At 38.4% G+C, this 25,501-nt stretch overlaps 1 protein-coding gene across 4 annotated transcripts; it reads left to right on the top strand.

Moving 5' to 3' along the window:
- Positions 1-361: 361 nt before the first annotated feature.
- On the top strand, positions 362-25,145 carry VSTM2A (V-set and transmembrane domain containing 2A). 4 transcript variants are annotated; one of them, XM_042798179.1, is made up of 6 exons: positions 362-1,180; positions 3,380-3,546; positions 4,432-4,482; positions 7,917-8,258; positions 14,356-14,366; positions 20,022-23,381. In XM_042798179.1, the coding sequence occupies exons 1-6, from the start codon at positions 1,102-1,104 to the stop codon at positions 20,101-20,103; spliced, it is 732 nt and encodes a 243-aa protein (XP_042654113.1). In that variant the 5' UTR covers positions 362-1,101; the 3' UTR covers positions 20,104-23,381. The 4 variants fall into 4 exon arrangements, with proteins under 4 accessions (XP_042654113.1, XP_042654112.1, XP_042654111.1 ...); XM_042798178.1 differs by lacking the exons at positions 14,356-14,366; positions 20,022-23,381 and adding an exon at positions 23,389-23,520 and having other exon boundaries at positions 365-1,180; positions 7,917-8,253; XM_042798177.1 differs by lacking the exons at positions 14,356-14,366; positions 20,022-23,381 and adding an exon at positions 23,527-25,145 and having other exon boundaries at positions 367-1,180; positions 7,917-8,253.
- Positions 25,146-25,501: the final 356 nt, after the last annotated feature.

Genomic DNA, 25,501 nt, shown 5'->3' with positions numbered 1-25,501 from the left:
ACATAAATATATATATTACTGTGAGTAATCTGCAGGATATCAGAATCCATTTGTATCTAGGCAAATATTTTTTCCATAGAAATCTATATAAATACATGTACCCTAAGCACACTTTAAGTATCATCTTCTTTATCTGTCTTTGAAGACAAAATAACATTTTAATGTAAGATGCTAGAAGCATAGTTATTTGGAACAGGCAATAGCAAGTGCAATAGGATTACTGAGCAACTATTTTCCCCTCAGACCCTGTAAGAGGGAGAGAAAAAGGAGAAAACAAAACCAGCTTAACTCACCAAAAATCAAACCACTGCATTGCCCTCTTAGCCACTGAGTGTTTGGGGATGTAAAACCGAAGATTACAGCAGGTTCCCTGCTCTCTCTACAATCACAAGCTATACACTGGAAAAAAAAAAAAAAAAAAAAAAAAAAAAAAAAAAAAAAAAAAAAAGCAGCGCAGTTTTACCCCAGCATCAGAGCCAGTGGAAGTCAGAACAGGTGGAGAGGTGTATCGAACAGGGAAAGAGAGGAAAGGGTTAAAGGCATTATCGCAGCCATTAGAGGGAAAAGTTGAAGCAATACAAGCACAGTAGACTTCTCTCTCTCCCCCCACCCTCTTTCTTTCCCCCACTCCCCTCTTCCCAAGCTGGATCAGTGTGTAGGGAGGGCAGTCATCACGCCATCCTAAGCAGCAAAAGCTGACGTTGGACGAAGCTGCCAGGTAGCTGAAAAAAGGCACAGAAGGCAGCTGATACCCACTTTTCAACGGTTTTGGTTGTTTTTTTTTGTTTTTGTTTTTTTTTTTTTTTTTTTTTTTTTTTAGTCTGAATCTGGACTTCAAGCAACACAGCGCCTGAGACAGCTCATCTGAACCAGACTGTATTGCAATACTCTCTCTTCCCAAAGAAAAAGACTCCACTGAGTAGCAGAATGCTGACAGTGTTGCAGCTAGGGCTACAATACAGAGCCTTTTTGTAACATTTAAAATCTTTCTGTTCATATATTTAGAGATACATACACACACTCATACATCAATTCTTCCTTCCTTTTCTGAGGGCACCTTTGGCTTTTGTTACCCTGATGTGACTTCTTCTTCGTCTTGGAATGATGGGGATCTTTCTAGCTTATGTTGGATTCATTTTCTTTTCAGTTATGTATATTCAACAAGGACTTTCTACCCAAGGTAAGATCACTTATTGTCAAATACGTGTGTGATTTTCTATGCTAAAACAGGCTGATTGGGGGGAGGGGGGGGTGGTAAGCGAGGAAGAAGAGAATAAAAAGAAGAAGACAACCACAGTGGATGGGAGATGAGGACACTAAGCATCAGGTTTACATTTAGCTTTAAAATTGTCTGTAAATAGGGACAAAAGTGAGAAGTTTCCCCAAAGTGGGAATAAAACAGGCTTCCTTTACTTGATTGCAAAGAGGGAAATAACAGGCACCTTGCAGAAGAGTAAAGGGGTGTTGGTGAATGGACATACATGTGTTTGGGTTGTGCATGTTTGTATACACACACGCATGCATACAATAAACACCTATCCGTGCATGCATAATTATTGCGTTCAGATAAAGTAGCAGATGGCTAAATCTACCGTCTCCCTTAAAATATTGCAGTCTCCTTTCGTGCTGCGTCCCCTTTCCTCTCCTACTACCCTGCAATCCTCAGAGTCAGACAGTCATTTCGATTCTGTGACTATGTGTATTTCTGCCTCTCTCCCCCACCCCCCCCCAAAAAAAAAAAAAAAAAAAAAAAAAAGGAAAAAAACAAACAACCCCAAAATCCCCCACCAAAACCAAAAAGCAAGCAGAGAAAAAGACAAAACCGACTTCTCTGAAGACCTCCCCTCCTCGTCTCTTCCCCCCCCTCCCCGCCGAAAGGCGCGCCTTGCATTTCAAGCAGCCCCGGAGCTGCAGGAACCGGTTGTTTGGGATCTCGAGGCTGCGGCGACGCTGTCAGCACCATGGACAGAGATCGCGGGGGACCCCCCCCCCGCCCCCCCCCCACCGCCGCCCCCCCCCCGCCCCCGCCGGCAGCTCCCGGCCGGCTCTGCCAGCCTGGGCGGTCGGGGAGGATGCCGGCAGCATCCCCTCCGCGTCCCCACAGCGGGAGGGGAAGGGAACGAACAAACAGACAAACAAACAAACAAAAACAAAAAAACCCACAACACAACAAACTTACAAGCCCCGAACGCACAAAACGCACAGTCCTTTTGTCTGTTTAACCCGGTGACTATCAGTCGCCGACTGGGGGGAAGGCGAGGGGGGCAAAAAATGGGACACGGTGAAGTATAAAGCTGGTAGCTTTGCTAAGTATCTGTTGCCAAGCGCAAACGTAAGGGGAAAAAGAAGTAACGCTGGTTGAGTGCATTGCTAAATTATCCCACCAATTCCAGGTTAGCTCGGAAGACTGGATAAAGAGAGAGAAAGAGGGGAGGAGACAATGAGCAATATTTCTTTCACATCATAATATGCCCTAGTCAGTCTGTAACAATGCATAACAGAAAGCAACATTGCAGGGTATTCCCAAATTTTCCTCTACTTGAAGCAGGTTTTATTTTTTACGTTGTTTTTCTGTAGTATCCCTCACTTGACTCATGTTTAATTATGTTGCACAATTGCAAAAAGTGCGTTATAGGAAAGGATGAGAAGGAAGTAAAGACTGAGACTTAAAGAAATACCCGTGCCCTGGACCATGTCCATCGGGATTAGTTTTTAAACCTAGCAGTGGTAAGGAAGCACTTGGCAGGGCTGAGAAACAGAAGTTGTATTGCTCCTTGGTCTGATTATGAAAGCAGAGGTTCTCAGAAAGTAACTAACTCAGATAACGCCTTTGAAATGGGCATTTTGATGAGTGGTCATAACCCACACCTCAGAAGAGTGCCCATTCCAACAGCCGCTCCAGCTGGCTGCGGAAGGTTTAACACTTCACACGTCTCCAGCTCACACCTACGAAATACAATAAATCAGTCTGATTTTTTTTCCTCTTCTGAATTGGTCTTGCACAAAATCCCTCAGTGAGTCTGGTGAAATACTGCATTCTGTCCAAGGGTATTTGGACCTAATTACATGAAACTTTGCTAGCCCATGGGAGCAATCAGGGGGGTCTATAGCATTTCCCATGAGCAGAGCTTATAAATAAGATGGATTTGTGTATAAGGGAGGAAAGGCATACCTGGGTGTGAGAGAAACCGGGGGAAATAATGTGTGGGAAAATAGAAAAGAGAGAGAATTATAAAAGAAAACAGATAAATTAATTATAAATGAAAAAAAAAAAAAAAAAAAAAAAAAAGAGAGAGATGGAAGAAAAAAGGTAAAAAGCAAAGAATAAACGATGAGTAGGGGACAGGAGATCCCAACATGTTATGCATTTGTTTTGCAGCAAAATTCACTGAGTTTCCCCGAAATGTCACGGCCACTGAAGGGCAGAACGTGGAGATGTCTTGTGCTTTCCAAAGTGGCTCTGCTTCCGTGTACCTTGAAATCCAGTGGTGGTTTCTGCGGGTGGCTGAGGACCAAGAGGCTGGAGCTGAGATGACAGGCACCCAGGTACTGATCCTCTGCCATGGGGTCCCCAAACCGCCCGGGGAGAAGGGGTGGAGAGGAAGGAAGGGAAGGAGAGAAAGGGGAGGGAAAGGCAGGGATCAGCAGGAGGTTCTGAATTTCCCTAGGGACTTAATTTTGACCATGAAATAACAGTGCAGGAACCTGCAGAGAAAAATTCCCACTCAAGGGATAGTGCCTTTGATCCCTGTCACTCTCAGGATGCAGCGCAGCTAGGGACGTTCACAAAACCACATGGATTTCCAGAGTCTACATTTTTTTCTTTTTCTCTCTCCCATTTTCCCTTTGGAAAGCAGCTGTTCAGAGGCTGCTTCCTGTGGGAATTTTTTATTTCCCAAACAGCAAGATCTTACACATGCCCTCCAATTTACAGCTGGTGCAGTCGAGTTGGCAGCCCTAACTCTGCGTGCAGCAGCCACAGGAGGGCACAAACTTGGGGGGGGGGGGGAGGAGAGCAAGGGGAACCAATGTCCCAAATATGAAAAAAAAAAAAAAAAAAAAAAAAAAAAAATCATACAGCAGCGCAATTCCAGCCCTGCGAGCAGGACAGAGGGGGCCATGCCCGCTTAGCCTGACGTCCTGAGATGCTCATCCCCTCCTCCCCTGCCGCCTCCGCGCAGGTGTCGGCGTTCAGCCGCCCGGAGGAGACGTCCACGCGAGTCGGGCGGGTGGGGGCGGCGGGCGCGTAGGGCAATGCAACCCCTGCCGCGCTGGGGGGGGCGGGGGCTGCCCCGCGGCCAGCGCCGGCTGTCCCCGTCGCGGCCCGCAGGTGGCACACGCGCCGCGCCTCTCCACGGGCTCCGCGACGGGGAGCGCGGCGCGGCGCGGGGCGTGGGCCGGCCACCCACGGCAGTGCTCCTCTCCCCGCAGGTGGAGCTCTTGCCCGAGCGGGACCTGGACAGCGACGGCACCAAGATCAGCGTAAGTGGCGCGGCGTGGCGCGGCGCGGCGCGGACAGCCCCCCGCCGGCCCCTCCCCGCGCGTCCCTCCCGAGCCGGAGCCCACCCGCGGCGCGGCCGGCAACACCCCTGCCCCGCGCGATGCGGAGAGGCTGCTCCCCCTCACACCCCCCCACACCCCCCCGCATCCCCCCATCCCTGCCCCATCCTCGCCGCAAGCTGAAGCGGGCAGGCGGCGGCAGCCCCCAGCTCCTTCCACGGAGGAGGCCTGCAGAGCCCTGCCCCACGCAGCCGACACCCCTGGGCATGAAACCACTGGGAAGTGAGGCCCAGGCAGCAGAGACCTTTGGCCAGCTCTGTTTCCAGCCCGTGAAGCAGCCTAACACCACCCCCACCCCCACCCCCCCACCCCCCCTTGCTTTCATTTACCGTGGGCAACTGATGACTCTTGCCTTAGCGCTCCAAAGCTGGTTTTAAGTCTGAAATTTGGCTGTGAAGCTGCAATTTCCTTCACTGTGGTGTGCAACTATTTAAACAGCTACTTTCCCAGGTTCATATCAGCTGGCAGAAAAAAAAAAAAAAACTGAGAAGGTCTTTGGACAAGACCTCCCTGTTGGGAGTAATCTCCATGCTTGGCCACAGAGACTCTTTCTTAGGAAAGTGGGGTTCTGACACCAGAGTTATCAATCTGCCAGATTAAACCAGAATGTTGGCTCAACACAATGACAAGCGACATTGTTCCAGCCCCTGTGCAGGGAGAGGATGCCTTCCTCTGCAGACCCATATCCCGAGTCAGGCACAGCCGCAGCCCCCAAACTCAGAAGATTTTAGACTCTTCGCCCTTGGCATCCTAGTAAACGTCTGGTGGCAGGCTCATGGCCTGGTGCTCACTGCAGCGGAAAGACACGGATAATTAGCAGATACTGCAACAGGAGTATTCCTTATGGGCCCAAAGGGGTTTTCCCTTTCTCAGACACAATCCCTTTGAAAGTGCCTTTTAGCCACATCTAAGGCTGTAAGTACCAGCAAAGCTTAAAACAGGAACAGATAGAGCTGAGTCGTTTCTGTCAAATTCATTACTCTGTTGAGCTTTGATGACTACAGCTAACTAACCAAGTAATTGCGTTGGGTCAAAGTGCAGCTAGGTGTAGCTGAAGGGCATTTACAAATGAGAATTCAGATACATTATATTAAATACGATACATATTCTATCCATACTTACATTTCCTATGATACTCCTCACCACACACTATAAATGATTTGTGTCACGGACCGTATCTTCAGTTACATTTGTAGACTATCCTACAAATGAGGCCCACATGTGACCTTTGGATACTATTCCACTAGACATAGTGCTAGCAGACAATTTATTCCTTATCAATATTGGCTCATTCAAAATCCCCGTAGTAATCCATAAGATCTGTGACACAGTATAGGTTGTAAAGCTTGTCCCATCTTTCAAGTTAAAAATCCCTTTCTCTCATTATGTATGATAATAATTCATGATGGGGCATTTATATAGTGTGTTTATAAGCTTGCATAAAACATTTTATATTTGCAATAAAAAAAAAAAGTCAACATTACGTTGACAGTCTAAATACACTTGTTACAAATGTAGCCTTCCTTTTTTTCTTTTTTGAAGGCACACACAAGTCTCCATTAGTTCTACTGGAAAGTATCTTCATGAAGAGGAAAGCAAACTTTTAAATGCATTCAGTAAATTCTTAAAAGAAATGGTAAAATATACTAAATGTGCTTTTAAACAACTGAAATACACTACTTCTATTGATTTTAAATAATGAGGCATAAATCGAGAACATGCGTATGTGCTTACAGCAACAATTTACAAATTTCAAATGCAAAACCCAAAACAATTCTGTTTTTCATTAGTGCTATGCAACACTTAAATTTGCAGATACTGTATGGGAGCAAATGAAGTCATAATATGACCTACAGATCCGCTTTCTATTCATATGAAAAGTCTTTAATCCTTTTGCTGAATGTGAGCTGTTCAGTAGAGATATATTATTATTGAATATGGTTTAAATAACTATCCAGCACTTTCTGTGTAATTAATATTCCATACATTATGCCTGAAAGTATGCAATCCATACTTTGAACTCAGTTTGCCAAGTATCAGTTCAGAGCTGGATACAACACAACAGGCTATAAAGTCCATCCAACACCTTAAAGCAATAAAGTATTCACAAGTATTGCTCTTCAATTTATCAAGAAGGCAGAATAGCTGCTTTGCCAACACTGGTGACTGCAGCATGCCAAGATATCAGAAACAACGTGTTGTGTAATCATCAATAGCATGTGCCTAGTTTCAATCTAGCAGATCTCCATTTTTGTGATCTACCATATATATTCATCACCCTGAGGTTTCCTCATTGACTCTGACTGGTATGACACAAAGCAACATTTGCACCATATTTATGTAATGGTGGAAGTAACTCCAGGTTCAGGAGTTCTTCAAAGCTGAAGTTTTCTGTCCCACTGAATCCCTTTTAAATGTCTTCCTGTGGGGCAACAAATATTAATTAACCCAGATAGAGTAATAGACAAATAATTAAATATAAACTTTCTGAAGTGATGAACATACAGAAAGGAATCTCTTTCACCTTTCCTAATGCATCTTAGTACCTGTCACACATTTCTGGATGCATAATTTATTCATGTGTGTTTTAATTCTGTGAGACAAAAAAGTTATGTTACCCTCAGATATTAAAAGCAGTTAAAAATAAATCAGGAGACTCATCTTAGCTGACAACTTTTAAAACAATCTTGAATATGTGCTACTTGAGTACGTGCTGAAGAAATTATATATGACTTCTAATACGTACACACTTACCTAAATGAAACAAAAGGAACTACATGACACAAGATGTCTTGTTATGGTTAATAAATAAAAAAATACCAAAGGTTTGGACACACTTGAAGGAGATGAATGTCAAATATGCAATTTCAATGCAGTGGAGACTACAAGATAATCTAATAAATTGTTATTGAAGAAGTTTAACTATTGACAAACCTCTCCAACAAAATTGTTAATGCAGTAGTTCAAAACCTCAATTATACAATAAAGGCAACTAACTGGAAAAGTTTAACCAGTGAAGTGCACAGGTAGGTTTCTGTAAGAAAGCTCATTAAGAATGTTCATGATCTTAAGCAATTAATTGGAATGAGCATGGTAGTTTGGGTTGTTTGTCTGAGGCCAATTAGCATTTCAGAGCAAGCCATCTAAAGACTTTTGTAAAGAAGATGTCAGGCATCCTCATAGACACAAATAATCATACATCCCTGATGCAACTTCCCTGCAGTAAGCACAATCATACCGCTGGTTGATTTGGCACTTGGCTTCTCTGGACAGGCTCTACATTGGTAGAGTCTTCCCAGAGAAAGAATAATATCTGACAACATGTTTGTTTGTTTGTTGTTCTGGAAAATTTGCAGACAGTGAAAGTACAAGGGAATGACATCTCCCACAAGCTGCAGATTTCAAAAGTGAGGAAAAAGGATGAAGGCTTGTATGAGTGCAGGGTGACCGATGCCAACTATGGAGACCTTCAGGAATACAAGGCCCAGGCATTTCTCAAAGTCAACGCTAACAGCCACTCTCGGCGAATGCAAGCCTTTGAGGCATCTCCAATGTGGTTGCAAGACATGAAACCTCGCAAAAACATCTCAGCAGCTGTTCCAAGTAGCATCCATAACTCTGCCAATCAGCGTGTGCGTGCCACCTCCAGCCCTGAAGCAGCAGCCAAAATCCCCAAACAAAGTCCACAATCAGGTATGGTAAAGCATTTTGAGCTTTCATTTGATTGCTTACCAGCATGTAAAAGGAGGCTAACTCAACAAGGTAACCAGGAATTGTGACTAGGAAGAGTGTGGTGCTCATTTATTCCTCCTTCTTTCTGGCTGTATTCCTCCTGCTATCTCCTTACTTCCTAAAAGCTGAAGAATAAGTTTCTGGGCAGAAGAAGCAAAAAGCCTTAAATTTGTATACATGGATTTTATCTCTGCTGGTTTTATCTACCTAAGGTTAGCTCTCTAATCAAAGCTTAGCTTTCCCTGTAGTGTGTGTGGAGAGAGAGTGGCATGTCAGTGAATGACTCATCTCATTTTAAGATGGCTGTGCATGATAAATTAAATAAAACACCTATCCAGATTTGTTTCTTCCTAAGTTAATTTACACCAGTCACCTAAATTTTACATCTCTAATATTGGGTGAAATTAATCTACTTTTAGTATCAATCCTATTTTCATAAGGAACTTGACTTCTGAATCTCAGCAGACCTTAGATATACCATTGTGCAGGCTTTAGGAAGACTATGGGTTTGTCAGAGAATGTGGGTTTGTCATCTTCAGCTGCTTAACCATTGCTTTTGAATCAAGCGTTAAAATGGCAATGCCTCAATTGTCTGTAACATGGAAATTAATATACTACACATTTTGTTTGGGTGATTTTGTACAGCACTGTATAAGTAACCTATAAGCAAATTAAGTCTGCATTTTCTACACTGATAGAGTAAAATTCATAGTTATACAAAGGTATATGAATATACAGGAGGTGCAGCTGTTGACAACTGTATGATGGCACTAGAGAGATGGATGGGATAAAAAATTGAGTCATATTGTAAATGATCAAAAATCTTCTGGAAAACAAATAGTACAAGTTTAAGGGTTTTGGGGTTACTTCTGTTTACACCAAGGGCCCAGTGTAAGGCAGGAGATCACAACTTAGCTTAAAATATATAATGCAAGCTAATCTGTTTTTTCTGATGCATCATTTTTCTGCTAGCGAATGCCATGTCATCAAACCAAAACTGGGAATACAACAAATATCATAGCACACCTATTGTGAAATCAATTTCATCTTACAGGCATACTATTAGAAAACATTTTGATAAAGAAAATACATTTAATTACAGATCGGAACAAAATGATTATTCATATTAAATGTCTTACTGCTATTAGAAAAGATGATGGACATACTACCACCATTTTACCTCTGTATACATATTTTTAAAATTCATTTCAAAGTTACATTCAGTTTTCTTTCCCTGAAATGGAGCTGTTTTCATTTTTTAGCTCTTCCAAAAACTGTTTAAGCTGTTAGAGGAAAATAATTATTTCAATTGATTTAAAATCATCATTCTACCATGGCTTTCCTTTCAGAGAAATGTAGATACTGATTATTTTCCATTGGACTCATACATTTCAAAACAGCAGACTTGTCCATAAAGTGAAAACTCTGGTTTCTGTTCAGTTCTATGTGAAATTAATTAAAATAGTCACAAGTTTATGAAATACGAAGGTACAGACTACACTGCATTGCGGCCAAAGTGTGCACACAACAGCTAATCCACTAAATCACCTTGGATATATAATTGAATCTATAATATTGTTTATGTCTTTAGCCTAAGCAATGTCTTGCCTTATTAGTGGACATCTGTTATTTGGGAAATAGTAGGTTATTACATGAAAAGGTCCATGTAAAAAAAAAAAACCTAAAAAAAAACCCCTTAATCTCTAATTTTTTCCTTGAGCAAAGATTACTGTATATCAAGTACAGACAATTGTAATCATAAATAATTTAAAAATTAAACAGGCTAAAATATAATTTAGTTTATTAATTCATTTGTTTTATGATGAAACACAGTTTAACTATGTATTCATCAGAGGTGAAACTCATCTACTGAAGAAACAAATAGTGTACCAAGATTCCATATTAGTCTTCATTTAAATTTAATGGTCACTTGCTACACAGTAATTACTGGAGATATTTTTGATGAACATCAATTTAACTCTTGAGAACCAAGATTTACTTTCCTTTACCTGAGAAAATCTAGCTCTGATTTTCCAGCTATGGTGGGATTTGGATTTTCACTGCATTTTACACTCACTCTACACCAATAGAAATACCCACGGGAGCACAAGGCAGTGGAGCTTTTTAGCTCTGTGTAGATATGTCGATCAACTTCATCTGAAGAAGGAGAGACATCAGTTGTGAGACCTCAGAAAAACAAAACGGAGGTGTCATAGACAGTAATAGTCTTTCTTTTTATGATATCAAATTAACACGATCTCCTTATACTGTCAAATAAGAAACTCTTCCCTTCTTCAACATCATGCTAACCATATATGCTTGCACAAGACTGCTGTGTGGTTACATTACATGTAAGCAATGTATCCATTCAGCCTAGAACATGGAAACATGGTTGAATACGAATTTATCTTTATTAGCCATATGTTTGTATTTGAAAGTCGTAGGGGGTGATTATGATGTGATTGTTCATGTTGAGTAATACATTGACTTCAGCAATACTGTTTGAAGAGAGAAGTACTATTAACCATAGGTAATTGTATCAAATATTCTCCAATATTAGAGAGCCAGTGCATAGTTATTGGCAATCAATAAATTTTACTGCCATGCTGACAGATGACTTTTTAAAAATATATTATTTATTGCAAAACATGTTTACAGCAGAGAGAAAGAGAAAAACATGTCACTGCAAAATTATTGTGAAATCTCTATTTAGCTATTTCAGAAGAAATCGGCTACTAGTATAAGAAAGATTAACTCTGATTATATGAATATTTTGTCTCCAAAATTTATTTTTGAAAGGTAGATAGCACTCTAGTTAACTCCTTCTATCCTGAAGCACACTGCAGAATTTCATTTATTTCTTAACAATAGATATTTAATAGGTAGCTCTAGAAAAACAGTTTACAGTCACTTCCCTTGTAATATCAGCATTTCCCAACTGAACAGATATTTCTGCCATTCTCCTCTTTTACTCAAAAGTAAGAATATCTGTGATAACTATGAGGGAGCTATATAGCCAGGGCTGACAAATTAAAGTGTTATGAGATCCATTCAGCATTTTGTGCTGCACTGGAAAGTGATATGTGAGTGTAAAAAAGATATCTGTTAGTGTAATGGAGATTCAATATAGGAAGAAAGAGCTAAAGAGAACATCTCCCACAGACAGTCTTCAGATAATATATTGAGAAGCACTAAACATCTACCTCAAAGTCAAAAAAAGTCAGGAAAGCAAAAGTCAAAGCTAATACAGCTTGACCCTTTCATTTCATATTCATGGGCTGCAGCAATGAAGTAAACCATCACAGTTTAACAGGATTGTGAGTAATTTGACAGGCTAATCTGCATATATCCAGAAAAATGTCCTATGTAGGTGGAGTGACAGACATTTTATTTTCTGCATAATTCATAACAATGTATCTTAGACCAAAGGTAAAAGTACAGAGTTATTACAGAGCCTTGTAACTCTAAGCAATATTGCAATTAAGCGATGTCCAAGAGCTGCAATGAATTCAGTTAAAAGGAAGCTAAAAAAATCTACCAGCTGCACCAATTCTCACTTTTTCATGGATATAAATCTAGACAAGCTCTTCTACCTTCATTCAAGTCACTCAACATTTATGGCAACACAAAGGTCTGTGGAATTTGATGTGCTGAGAATGTGTGTGTGTCCCAAACTCTTCCTGTTCTGCCAATGCTCTATTAAAGCACTCGAAGCCGTTAGTTGCTTTTCAGACTCAAGAAGATCATGCTCAGAGAACTCAAGAGGGAATAGCTACAAATGGTGATGTTAGGTCCATTGTCTGACTGCTTACATGCAGACTCTGCACATTTCTAGCAACTTTTTGTTCTTTCCTGAAATAGCAAATTCAACTGTTAACCTAACTACATGCTGAAACTGTTCCCATGATGATGGCAGAGTTGCAGTGAGCGTCTTGAAAAGGGGCACAAAGCAGAAGGTAGTCCTTACCAGAGACAGCGTGACCTGGATTCTTGACATCATAAACCACACTGAGAAGCTGATTATCAGATGTGAATGAAAAAGAAGATGATGAAAATATATTTCTTCAGTCTGTTGATACTGATAAATTAATGACATTCCTTCCAGCCTCCATTTTTATCTACAGAATCCAGGAATCTTTTGTTATCAACCTATTGTAAGCACAAAATTTATGTCCAATTTGGAATCTTCTGGGATATAAACCAACTCCTGTGTTTATTTTCTTTTTGTCTTTTATGTTACAACCCTTCTTAAAGTGAAGGGACAAAAAGTCTGCTCGATCCTCCACCAAGGCGACAGCCAACATTACTGCTTTCTTCACTAAGAGAAAGACTTTGGCTTTTGCAGCTGCTGTTTCAGAAACTGTGAATACACTTAAGGTTGGGATGCATCAACCATTACTATGATTGTTGCGCAGCAGCAAGTCAAGTCTCTGTTTCTTCAGGACTACATTAAAGCGAAAGCCAAATGAGAATTTTGTTCTTCATATTCTGAACCTTATTCAGCCATTCTTAGAAATTCTTCCAAAAAGATAATGCAAGGACTACCTCATTTTACACCTGTATACATGCTACAATCTCTGTTTTCGCTTGAAACTTACACTTTGGTTCTCTCTTCCTGAAATGAAACCACTCCACTTTCTTAACTTCTCTGAAATAATGGAATACATTCTAATCATGTTAATTGATGTAGCCCTATTAACCAGTTAATTGTTGACCTTGAAACTGTAAGCATCCTCTCAGAAGTGCTCCAAATAACTTCACTGATGAAGCAAGGAACAGCAAACCCCCTTATTTTTAGACCAGGATTTCCAGTGCGGAATAAGCTTCTTTCAAAAAAAAAAAAACGTGTCTTGATTTATTATATGTGCATATTTACTGATAGATAGAGCAAAACTCCGTTCCTAGCACTTAGACCAACTGAACACAGTAAAAATCAAACTATTTTCAGTGGATCTGCAGTTCTAACTCCTGTCACAAGCAAAATGGTATCTACGTTTTGTAACCATCCCTCACTGCCATTGTCAATCTCTGATCCTACACCCCTGTCACCTTTCTATTCCTCTTACAAAAACACGGGTTCGGGAACTAAGAAGAGAAAGCACTCAGCAACCAATATGTGTTCATTTCTGTTGTTCTGCAAGTTTTAGTAGTTGTTCAATCCTACATGCCCATATCACACTAAGTACTGGTTATGCTTAGTTTCAAATGTATCCTCTCTGAAATCCGAGATATTATTTTCATCCTTAGTTATGTCCATGGTTAAGCATTAATGCTGCATCATAGAAGAAAATCATAGTTTTCTCAGGTTTGTTGAGATAACCATGGTTTATGTCCTTAAACATATGATATCTCCACTGTAACTCATATTCCTGTAAAACTGATGGTGTTTGGAAGGAGATGTTAAATAAACTTAGTTTATCACAAGCAGGGGTAAGAGGCAATTTGAGAAAGCAGGTAATGGCAGATTGGAAAAGGCCTACTACAGAAAAGGGGACTCCTTGACAGATTTCCATTTTCATTATTCAGACATAACCTGGACTACTCTGGAACAGTTGTTTTTCAGATATTGTACAGATTATATTCATGAAGACATGGAGAAGTGTCTTTGGATGCTGCACTATGTATTTGCCTCCTGTGAAGCCAATACAGAAACAGTGAGGGCAGACACACCAGGAACAAAATGCAAAAAATTTCAAAAACTAATTTTGCCCTTTCTTCATCTACACTTTTTATCTACACACATATATACTGAGATCTTTTCTATTCTTTTAGTAACCTTACCAGTATATTGTGCTGCCCATCTGCCATTGCTACATATGCACTTAATCACAACTCTTCCTTTATTTTAGATATTTAAAAATGAATATTTCAGAATGACCTCACCTTTAGAACAAAACTGATATATAAAAACCTGGTAGGGAACCCCACAGGAGTTCCCTGAGTATCAGAATCACAGTCATTCTGTTCTGCATGCCCAATATAACTTCCTTTGGTAATTGACCTCTGGAAAGTTTGCAGGTGTAACACACAGTTAATAAAGAGAAGAAAAGAAAAGAAGAAAAGAAAAACAGGGGGTTGAAAATCTTTTTCTGAGTTGTTTGTTAGCTTACTCAAATTGCTTTTCATTGCTACACAATCAGGCAGCTTGCACTGGGTCATCAGAGATTGCAGCATATGTGACAGAGACTGCTCTTGAAATAACTGATGGGATTTCCTTGCTTCAGCAAATAACCTATTTGTTACTTGACACATATACATCAAGGCAGAGGACATTTTCACGTTTCAGACAAGAAGCAAGAAGTTTCCCATCTATGGTATCCTATTTCATTAGGAAAATCCTTTGCATCACTTAAAATTAAAAAGAATAGGTAGAATTATCTGCTGATTGGAATGGATACAACTCTGCTGAAGCCAAAAGAATGTAATTAATTTACAATAGTTTCAAAGATATTCCAAACACATAGCCTTCTTTACAGGTACAGTAATAATCAGTTAATCCTGCTTTGCTGATAATAAAACCATGTACCACTTGAAGACCAGCTGGTGATCTTTCCACTGGACTTGTGACGAGAAGACTCTGTCCCCAACCCTTCATTTTACCTTATAAAGAAGTTGCTGTCATACCTTTTGTCAGTGCAGCATGCTATCGTGTATGTGTGTGGGTATTGCAGTCTGATCCACCTCACTGAAGATTGTTCCCCCACCTACTGACAAATGCTACTGTCCTGGAAAAAAACTGCCTAATGTGCTGAGAAGAATGTGAAAGTTAACGGCCACAGCCAGCATTCTCAGAGCTTCATACATATGACCTTTGAGTTCATTAACAGCAACAAAAATACAGATAGCAAATCTGGATGCTACTTCTGCTGCCAGTCCTATTTCTACTGCTTTTATTCCCTCAGCTGCTGCTGTTGCCTGTGACACTGACTGAGGCTGTTGGCCACCAAATCACAGCCTTAGGGCTATAATGACTATAAAAGTGATTTATACATGACTACAGAAGATGGTGTATCCATCTCCAGTTCATTCTGTGCAACTGAAAAAAAAGTTAAAAGGGCAAGATGTTTTGTCAAGGAGCAATAATTAACCAATTACGGAGCCAAGAATTAGCAGTAGGTCTCACAGAGAGCTAAACATTCAGATGGTGGACATCCCTTTAGTAGAATGGTGTTTGAGAATGTGGATACATAGCATTGGCCTGTCTGCAACTCTGCCAAAATAACAGGTCAATTGCTTGTTTTCTACTCTGCTGAATTATTCACATACAAACAATATGTACGAATCAAGTAACCATCTTATACCTGAAGAGTCTTTGAATAACGATGAATGACTTTTCATGATTATGACTGATCCCACATCTCAGAACTGTAACGAGAAAGGTAAAAGAATCCTAAATGAAAGTAGAACATTCAGAAATGTGGAATGTGAAGGAGATAGAATTAATACAGGATTCAGCACAAATATTTCAAGCTTCATTCTCATAATCCACCATTTTCGAACTAGTGCATTGTGGTTGTAGGGGTGATAACATAGTATTTTTTAATTTGTATGACAGTAATAGCAAGGGTGAAGGATTTGACTTGTGAACTCTGATTTAGCTCTTACAGTTTAAAATGTTGCCACTCAAAGTCTCTGTCTTGTCCCAATCAGAAGTTACTGCTCCAAACTTGCATTGCAGAAGGAAATAGGTGCCTGCTCCTTAGCTTTCCCAGTTCACAGTGTAGAGCATTAAATTAAGCTTCTATAACAGCTGATAAACTAAAACATCAGGTTGTTAAATTGAGAAAGATTAAGAGATGGCATGAGGTTTGCTTGTATCACTCCTACTACTGGGAGTTTAATTTCCATAAGAGGGGGAGGTAGAGAGATGGAGGCACTATCATCTTAAACTGCTCCAGCTAAAACCGTTAAGAGCTTGTGAGTCATAGACCTTAGACAGAGGTATGTTCTGTTCCTCAGAGGCATTGTTCTAATCTCTATAACAACTGCATTATCCACCCAGCAAACAAAGGATCGGAATGGTCCCTGCCTCAAAACACCATCTAGGAATCAGGCAGAAGAAAACAGTCTCATCCAGTTGGATAGGTACAGATAAATGGGACATTTGCTGAGTTCCATGAAAATAGCTCTTATATAAATGATATAAATAGAAGGAGATCAGGTTGACTGTATGTCAAACATAAGTCTAAGCAGTGTCAGGTGTGAAAAGCAAGAAAAGGGATTGAACATCTCATGCTGAAATATTTACAACGAATGATAATTTTCCTTCTGTCTATGTTATAATAACCCTCTTTGTATATGTTTTTCTTGGTATGACAGTGTTGTTGAAGATGATAGAGAAATATTAAGTGCCATCCCACTTAAGATTTTTTTCTGATAGATGAAAGGATGAATAGGATGCAAAAAGCACAGGAGGAAAAAGACTAGTTCAATTCTATTTTTCTTCAAATAAAACTCCTGTTGCAACTTTATGGCATCTTTCCAAAATGCCTCTGTTAACAGTTTAATTACAATGTGGCATATATCAAATATGCACACACTTTTCTATGTATATATTACAAAAATGAAGAACAGTTTGTGGTGGAGGTATTTAATTACAACAGCAGAAGCCGGTTACTAACAAAAGAGTCAATTCAATAAGAATTTTTAACAGCCTAAATTCCTGTCTTTACTGCGAATGGGGCATAACTATATGCAAATAAATGGATAAGGATGGGTTACCACAGGACAGTCACAAAAAAATACATTTGCTTTGGAATCAGACATTTCACACAAATAAACAAAATGCACTGGTTTATATATTTTTCTGGTATACATTAAGAAAATTCTAAGACATTTTATATCCATGGTTTTCGGGATGAGAGAGAAAGGTGCCCAGTGCTGATAAGAGCAGTCATAAAGCATGCTGCCAGTGGTTCTCAAACAATACCAATTAACAAATTTAGGGCCTGCATTTCCTTGAGCTTGCCCTTCTCCCCCTCTGCTTTTAACTGTTGCAGTGGGCACTGGGTATTGGACTGCTTCTTGCACTAGTTTTATTTAAATAGCTAACACTGGTGTTTCACAGACCATTTGCAAACACCTCTCTTAGCCTCTTTCCCCAGAAAGTACTCTCTCACTGAAATAGAAATATCTGAAGTCAATGCATTATTTATACATGTGAAGAGATATTCAATGCCAGCTTCCAGTCCATCTTTCTCCATTGGCTGTACAGTACTTCATAGTGCTAGCTATTGTCCTTTTATACATTTACTATGGCTTGTTCTGGACCACTGCCTGAAGCCGAGTATCATTTTACTACATGCTACCTATATTTGAAGTCTCTTCAGGTTTTTCCTCTCCCAAGTGTTTCAAGTTTGCATTAGAATGTGGTTTCAAGTGTAGCTGGTAGCAACTTGAAGGCTGTGGCCTGCCTTAGTCCAGAAAGAGCTCCAGGAGTTATTGTGGTTCAAACCTCCAGCAGAATTGTCTCCTCTACTCAGGGTTGGCAAGTTATCACTTTCTTTTGCCTGGTGAGAGGACTGAACACCTCTATTCACCTGGGTGCCTTACCTAATGAAAGCTAGGGAGTAACCATCCATCTAGGATCCCGTCCCTCTTCCTCACTTGCTCTTCTGGGCGTCACTGTCAGAAAAGGATCACACAGCAAATGAATCGAGATACACGCTGGATGCAAAGTCTAAGTAGACTCCAGGGACATTCAAAACATAGCCTATTCTAAGTTTCCACCAATTTGGAAGCAGTAGTTTTCTTTCAAAATAATAAAAAAAAAAAAAATCAGAAATTCGGAACTCTTCTTCAGGCGTGTGAGATGAATTCATTTGCCCTGTGTGGTATGTTTGCCCCAGACAATGACGATGAGAAGTTCACACTATTTTAGGCTGACTACTGTACAGCCAATAGAGAAAGATGGACTAGAAGCCTAAGTGTCTACATTAGGAGTCTTAAATATGATACTTACTGCTTGTCTTCTGTCATACATTTCCCCAAAATCAAACACAGATGATTGAATCTTAAAACACACATGAGAAGTAATTCCCCTGAGGAGGGAAAGGGGGGCCTTACATTTCTGGAAGGAAAATTTTCTTCCTGAGTGTGGGTATATAATCCAGCAGTATAGGAAAGCTACAGGTAACTGTGATTTCTGTAATTCAGATGAATAAAAATTATAGAAATTCATAGGCCAGAGAGTAAGAATCTATTTATTTAAAACTTACTCATAGTCAACATGTTCAAATAAAACTTCAGGTAAAATCAGCCATACTTGATTTCACCTATCTTTATGGATGTTAAACTGCAAATGTCTTCCAATAAATCTTATGGTTCATTAATATTCCTAGTAAAATTAAGCCAGGCATTTAATGAACTTTTACTTACTTTACATAGAAATAGTGCAAAATTATGATATCATGTGGTTTCAACCGGGGCTGAAAAGAAGGTTATTTCAAATCTAACATTACAAAGCACAGTCAAGTGCTGCAAAACAGCAAACCAGGCACTCAGAGATGGAAAATATCAGCACTAATTCCTGAAAAGTTAAACTTGCAACATTTCAACACCTCAGTGATTTCAGAAATGAATAGTACAACAAAATTAACTCATATTCAGCACAAGCTGATTATATATCCTCCATATATATGTAGGTATATTTTGGCATCATGTAATACATACAGAGAATCTAGGACAGAGTTTTGTGTGACTGGCTGTATTTCTCCTGTACTGGTCAGCACAAAAGCAGGACTGTACTCAAGCATTAGTCTTCCCTTGTGATCAGCGGCTTACTAATTAGAGGAAACTCAAGGAAACCCTCACTAAACTTATATGTTTAGTAAAATATTAAAGCAGTGCTGTTGAATTCACAGACTCGTTCTGTTATTTATATGATGGCACAGTACTCATTGTAAGCATAACTGTAAGAATCCAGTTTTCAGAGGTTCTGACGAGTACTGAGTCTCAGAGTGCAGGAGGCTATTGCATCCCAGAGACCTCCCAAACCTTATCAAGCACAAGGAATGCCAAACTTGATAAACTTCAACTCCTGAAGATGAAAACTACTTGAGACCCAAGGTGGTTAACAATGAAAGTTACTCTTACAAATAGGGTATGCTAAAACTGTAGGGCCTGAGGCAACTGCTTACTTTACAAATAAGTGTTTTGTCCAGTTGTGAAAAATAAATAGGCAAAATTATGAAACCAGCATTTACTTTTCTCTGTTTGTGCCCCCAAATTCCATGTATTTTTACACACATTTTTTCTGATCAATATCTTAGTGAAAGCAACGGATTATAGTCATTCAGGCATGCAATGAGAAACTATTTTTTTGATCAGTTAGGGTTTACTAACAATTTATAACTTTTTCAGGGTTTATTTTATACTTAGATGATCTAAAATTAATCTCATTACCAAAACAAAATTGATGTTATTTGGTCTGTAACACTGAGCCATGAAATATGGTTAAGCATTTGCGACAGAGATTATTTTATTATTTTAAATGCCAAATTCACATTTATTTATGTTTTTTCTCTGTTTTCCTAACATTTGAGGAAACCACATATTTGAATAAATCACTATTTCAAAGAGTTTAATGGCATGAACTACTCTTTCATGCTGTTACACAGAAACTTATCTCATGATCACAAGCCTTTGGCAATACAGCATTTGTTTTCAGAAGGCCAAGTATTTTCTGGACATTTACCCTTTTGGATGCATGTCAGTGACAGGAAAGAAAGACAACACATGAGCATTTACATCTCGCAGGAAGAATTTAGCTGGATCCCAGTGGCTGATAGGTCAAAATGTGAGAATGCCTGATCCAAGTAGAGTTTAAGTAATAATGTAGAAATATTATATGCGTACATACTAATGTTCTTCCAGGTTACTGTCTTTGAGGGTAACATAATTGTAGTCCAGCTTTTCCCAGTGTTCTTGACCTGCAATAAAATTTCCTTTTGTTCTCATTATGATAATTAGAAAATAATGTTAGAAATGGCGGGGAAATGAATAATCGATTTAGCATATCCACAGACAGATCAACAGTTTTACTTATATTACCATGCTCACAGTTCCAGTGACACTATTTAAGTCCTGGTCAGAACTGTACACACAAACTGCATCTGCATGAAAACTCTGTATTCAAATACTCTGTATTTTTAAGACATTTGGATTTGGATTTGGATCCTGATCTGTATTTGCCTCTGACTTCAGTCTAAAAACAGTGAAACTAAACCTCTGATTTAAACACCCTATGACTTTTAAATTCACAGTCAAAATGGAAATTTTTTACTATTTCTGTTCACTTACCCTTTATCAGTATGGAAAACAAAATAATAGAATATGAGCAAATATGACAGAATAGAAAAAGGAAAGAATCTAAAAAGGCCACTTTCAGTTTTGCTATGTTATTATTCTACATTTTCAGCTTTCACCCTTCCAAAATCTAAAGAAATACTTGGGTTCATGAGAGAATACAGTTTTTTCACACATCTGAAAAAAAAAAAAAAAAAAGAAAGAAACTTGGATATATTTAAACTCCCATTATATTTCATAAAGAATCACTGAAAAGATGAGAGTGTACCTAATAGTCATATATGTCACTGTATATCTCAAATCATTTTTGTTGGGGGTAACACATTACTGAAAATGTATCAGTTTGGGTTAGGTAGCATTTTGGAAACTACTAAGCCAGTAAATAGAGACCTGATATGACATTAGGATACACTAATCAGTTACCAAAACCATGCAGAGGACACTGATTATGACAGTGATTTCCAACAGTCCTAACAGCCTCTTTCTTACCTAGAAGCTGAATTGTTTTAGTATTTTCCCTAATTTTTTCTCATGTCCTCAGTATTGCTTTAGCTTATAATTGCTGCATGTACTATAACCTAAATCCCTTGCAAGATAAAGAAACTTGCTGTTTAGAGAAGAACATGTATGTAGAACATGTGATGAATTGGAGGGAGGTTGTGATTTATACGGACCGAAAATTATAAATAAAAAGTTTATCAAGTGTATGCAATATATGATCCCTAATTTGGAGATCTACAGATTGTCGTATTGGAAAAAAGGAAAAAAAAAAAAAAAAATAGTGCTTTGCCTGCAAATATTATGGTAGATTTTCCTAATGTGAAATTGTTTAAGTCAAACTTATTTTGTATCATACTGTTTCTCTTCCACACATTGCAGCTTTCAAATTCTCAAGTTATAATGCCATTAAACGTTAAAAAAGTTCTTTTAAAAAATATCCATGAGACTCCTCTGAGTATTTATCCTTATTTGCATTGTACATATTTTGTGTAGAGGAAATGTATCTCCAAAGACTTCTTTAAAATTGTCTTGAGCAGTGTATTTCTCTAGTTCAATCAAAAGAATATTTAAATGGAATAAAACTAGTGAAAATAATTCAATAAATCATGACATGATCTAACACTAACAAAGGTTCTAAGTAAGTTCTGCTAAACTAGTTAGGGAAAGAAAAGCCTTTACAAAAATCTGTCAAATGACAAATTTTGCACCGTATATAAAAGAGAGAACATGCTGCAATAAAACCAAAATCAGAAATTGAGCTTGACCCTTAAGGCTCAAGTTTGCAACTACCACCTGTATGAGAATAACCCACAGGAAGAAGTTACAGCAAATTTGTTTGTGTGTTTGCTTGTTCCTAGTACGGAACAAGTGTTTTGAGAAGCCCAGAAAACTACAGCAGTGTAGTACAGGTAGCATTTGTCAAGAGAAAAATAGGCTTTGCACACCTGTCTACGTTCAGTAGGAAGCAAGGTCAGAGTTCCCATGGACTTCTTTGAAAATCTTAGTAATGTCTTTGAGACATGTTTCCACTGAAAAGTTAATATTCACTGTATTAACACACATGGATAATTCATATGTATATCTGAAATATCACTGCCATTTAGAAGCTCTTGTGTATGTGACAGAGGACTAAGAGTCTTTTATGGCAACTACTATGTATGCAACATCTCACAGCATGTATTTACAAAAGGAAGCAGTGTTCAGAGATCTGGGATTTAGTTTAATCCCTGTTTTTGAAGGGAAAAACTTACTAAAGACAGGAACAGAAATACTTGTTGCTACACTTATAAGCATAGTTAGCAGATACAGAGAAATGTTTTACTGAGAAACATCTGAAAACTTTAAAAAATGAGCATTTGCCTTGAGTTCTTTTTGCTTTCATTGTGTATATTGATGAGAAGATAAATGTGCTTTTCGGGGCTGCAGTGGAATCCAGTATTCAGTTTAATATTAAATTCTTTAAAAAAATAGCTTATACATGATTAATAGATTTTTTTAAAAATAAGCAGTTATTAGAAGTCCAGCATTATTATGGACTGCTTATAACACCATTATATCTTTGTTATAGAACTGATGCCTGTAACCGTCAATAACATTAATCATTTTCAAGTATACAACACAGCTATAAAATCTATTAATCATGCATTAACCCATTATAATGGAAAATTTTATTTATAGTGTAACTAAATTAAATTTATGTTTTTCACTTCAGGTAATATATTTCAAATTCTGAATGTAATTAATTCTTTACAATATAGGGAGTTATAAAGCACCAAGACTTGGTATGTACAACATCTAAATACTCATGTCCTTGGTGTGAGAACATTTCAGTTTAATTTGTCTAGTTCTGAATGGTTTTATTCTGATAACGTACTTAAAAGTTAAAGTCATATTTTTAGAAATAATGGAATGTACCATTGTTCTCAAAGCTTTTTAAAAATAAAACCCAAAAATCTGGGAAAATATAATTTCTCAGAAATAAATACTATAAACATTTTAGCATTGTGCTCCCCCCTTGTAAATAGCACAGCCATTTGCCAGTATCTCCTCTGTTTTACAAAAAAAACATTCTTTAGCCACTAAATTACCTTTTTATTAGCAGTCAATGATGTGATGCTGGAAATGATTTTGTAAAGATCACTCTGAGATGGAAGGTGTTTGGGTTTGTTCCTCTTGGTGTATGGTTTCACTGGATAATGTTATTTAAAAAGACAGACAAGAAAGAAAAGCAAAGCAAACAAAAAAAACCTCCCTGGGACTGAAATACTTTGTATGTGTTGTTATTTGCAGTGCATGCCAAGACATTCATGGGCACCAGAGCCAACCTGGCGAGCTAATTAAATATATAAATGTATGTGTTTAAAACAGCCTTATAAGGAGCATTGGAAATCTGCAAGATGAGCGAATATCTTATAACTTCTTCCGCAGGTGCGAGGATAGCTACAAGCCATGGACTTTCTGTCCTGCTTCTTGTTTGTGGCTTTGTGAAGGGTGCTTTGCTTTAATCTAAAAGTGCTGACTTTTTCCAATATCACTTTCTCTTCTTAAAGCAAAGAGCAAATCGCCTGTAAAATCCACGGAGCGGACAGCAAAGTTGACCCTAACCTCCAACCACCACTCTGCACCCAATGTACTCTAAATCTCTACACAAGGAGCACCTTCTTCAGGAAGTACAAACAAAAATACTAAATAAAATAATTAAATAAATAAATATTATAAAAAGAAGAGGATACCACATGTTTTCTTGATATATCTTATTTTCTTTGACGTATCACTGATCTTTTATTTGAAGAGAACTGGTGTGATGTAATCAAACGTTTTGTAACAGCAAGACCTAGTTTCCTTTTCTTTCGGCAAGGAGAAGCCTCATCCTTGACTTCTCAGGGGTTGGCCTGCAAGTCATCAGTATTACAGAGTTAACCATGGATGACATTTCATTTCCTACACTGAAAGAACTGTTCCAGCCTGGAAGGAAACAGAGGCCAAATAATGAAACAAAACAGTGATTTAACATCGACCCAAATAAAAAGCCCCACAAACTTTATCAAAATTTTGGGTTTTTTTTAATTTTTTTTTATTTTTTTTTTTTATTTTTGCATGAGGAATAGGGAGGAGAAAATAAATTCTACAAAGCAGCTAAGCAGACTAGAGGATGTTGTTTCTGGAAAACAAATGAGGAAAATGAGGAGATTTTTCTTTTGAGTTGTTTGTCGGGGTTTTTTTATTATTCTTTTTCCCCTGTGGATTATTTTCCTGTCTCTTTTTGTTTGTTTCTTGTTCAATGGTGGCAATTACTGACTTAGGCCAACCCCTGATGATTGCGTGGAGGTTTATATATACATCTTTTTTTTGTGTGTGTGTGTGCGTTCTATATTTCAGTGTGTTTTCTCTACTTTTGCAACTCCTGTATATGCAAAACTAACTTAAATTCTGTAAATTGCTTACAGTCTGTGTGATATAACTTCAGAGTAGACATACTTTGGTCCTCATGCAAGCCAGTTTTTAATATTATCTATATGTCGTGCCACCAATAGACATCTTTATTTCCTTTTTTGACAGTACCTCACTTTTTAGTTTGTAATTCAGTACTGTGTGGATTTTGTAATACATACTTTCACTTCCACTGGTTTGACCCCTTTCAGTCCTCTGTTTACTCTGTAAATGCACATTAAAATTTGTTATGGTCTCTAGACAATGAATTATTTTAGTTTTGTGTATGTTGTGTTGGAGTTCAGATGCTGAAAGCTCTTTTAATTTGTGATGTTTGTAGAGGATGAAGTGGTTTGATCACTAGAGACTGTAAAATGCAGGTTTGAAGTCAAATACTGCATGTAAAGGAAGGTTAGAAGGGGAAAAGAGAACATAGCTTAAAGGAAATACTTTTGGTAAAGAGTTTTAGGAAAGTGAATTTATTACACTGATAAACTATATTTGCATCACAGCTCCTTCTACATGGCCAAAGAAGTGTCTTTTTTGCTTTTTCTGGAAGTGGAATGTCATTACTCATTGATATTCTTAATTAAAATACTTCATGTCTGTGAACTGAACGTGAGAATTTTGCTGTTGAATGAAGTAATATGCATTACATGAATTACATTCATTAATGCAGGAAGGAAAAATTGCTACCATTTGCAGCTGCAATCAGGAAGGTTTTTTTCTTGTTCCTCTCCTTCTACTGATGCTGAACAGTCCATACCCTTTCATTAATCAGCACAGATAATCACGTAAACCACATGCTTATTATGATCTATTTACAGCAGCATTAAATAGCTGCAATGTGGTCAGCTGTGTGATTTCTCCTCATTTTGTAAGTAATGTAGGAGGAAGTAAAAGAATATGTTTAATATCTCACCAGACCATGGCCTACAGGTCTAACATTTTATTTCAAAATGCCCATAAGTCT

This window comes from Tyto alba, unplaced genomic scaffold (genome assembly GCF_018691265.1).
Source record: "Tyto alba isolate M040663 unplaced genomic scaffold, T.alba_DEE_v4.0 Super-Scaffold_27, whole genome shotgun sequence".
Taxonomy (NCBI): Eukaryota; Metazoa; Chordata; class Aves; order Strigiformes; family Tytonidae; genus Tyto; species Tyto alba.
Note: the sequence above shows the minus strand (reverse complement) of the source record. Positions and strands in the feature narration are given on the sequence as shown.

Coding starts and splice junctions, on each gene's coding strand:
- VSTM2A (XM_042798179.1), top strand. CDS start 1,102: ATGATGGGGATCTTTCTAGCTTATGTTGGATTCATTTTCTTTTCAGTT. Junction 3,547..4,431: donor CTGAGATGACAGGCACCCAG/GTACTGATCCTC, acceptor CTCTCCCCGCAG/GTGGAGCTCTTGCCCGAGCG. Junction 4,483..7,916: donor GCGACGGCACCAAGATCAGC/GTAAGTGGCGCG, acceptor GAAAATTTGCAG/ACAGTGAAAGTACAAGGGAA.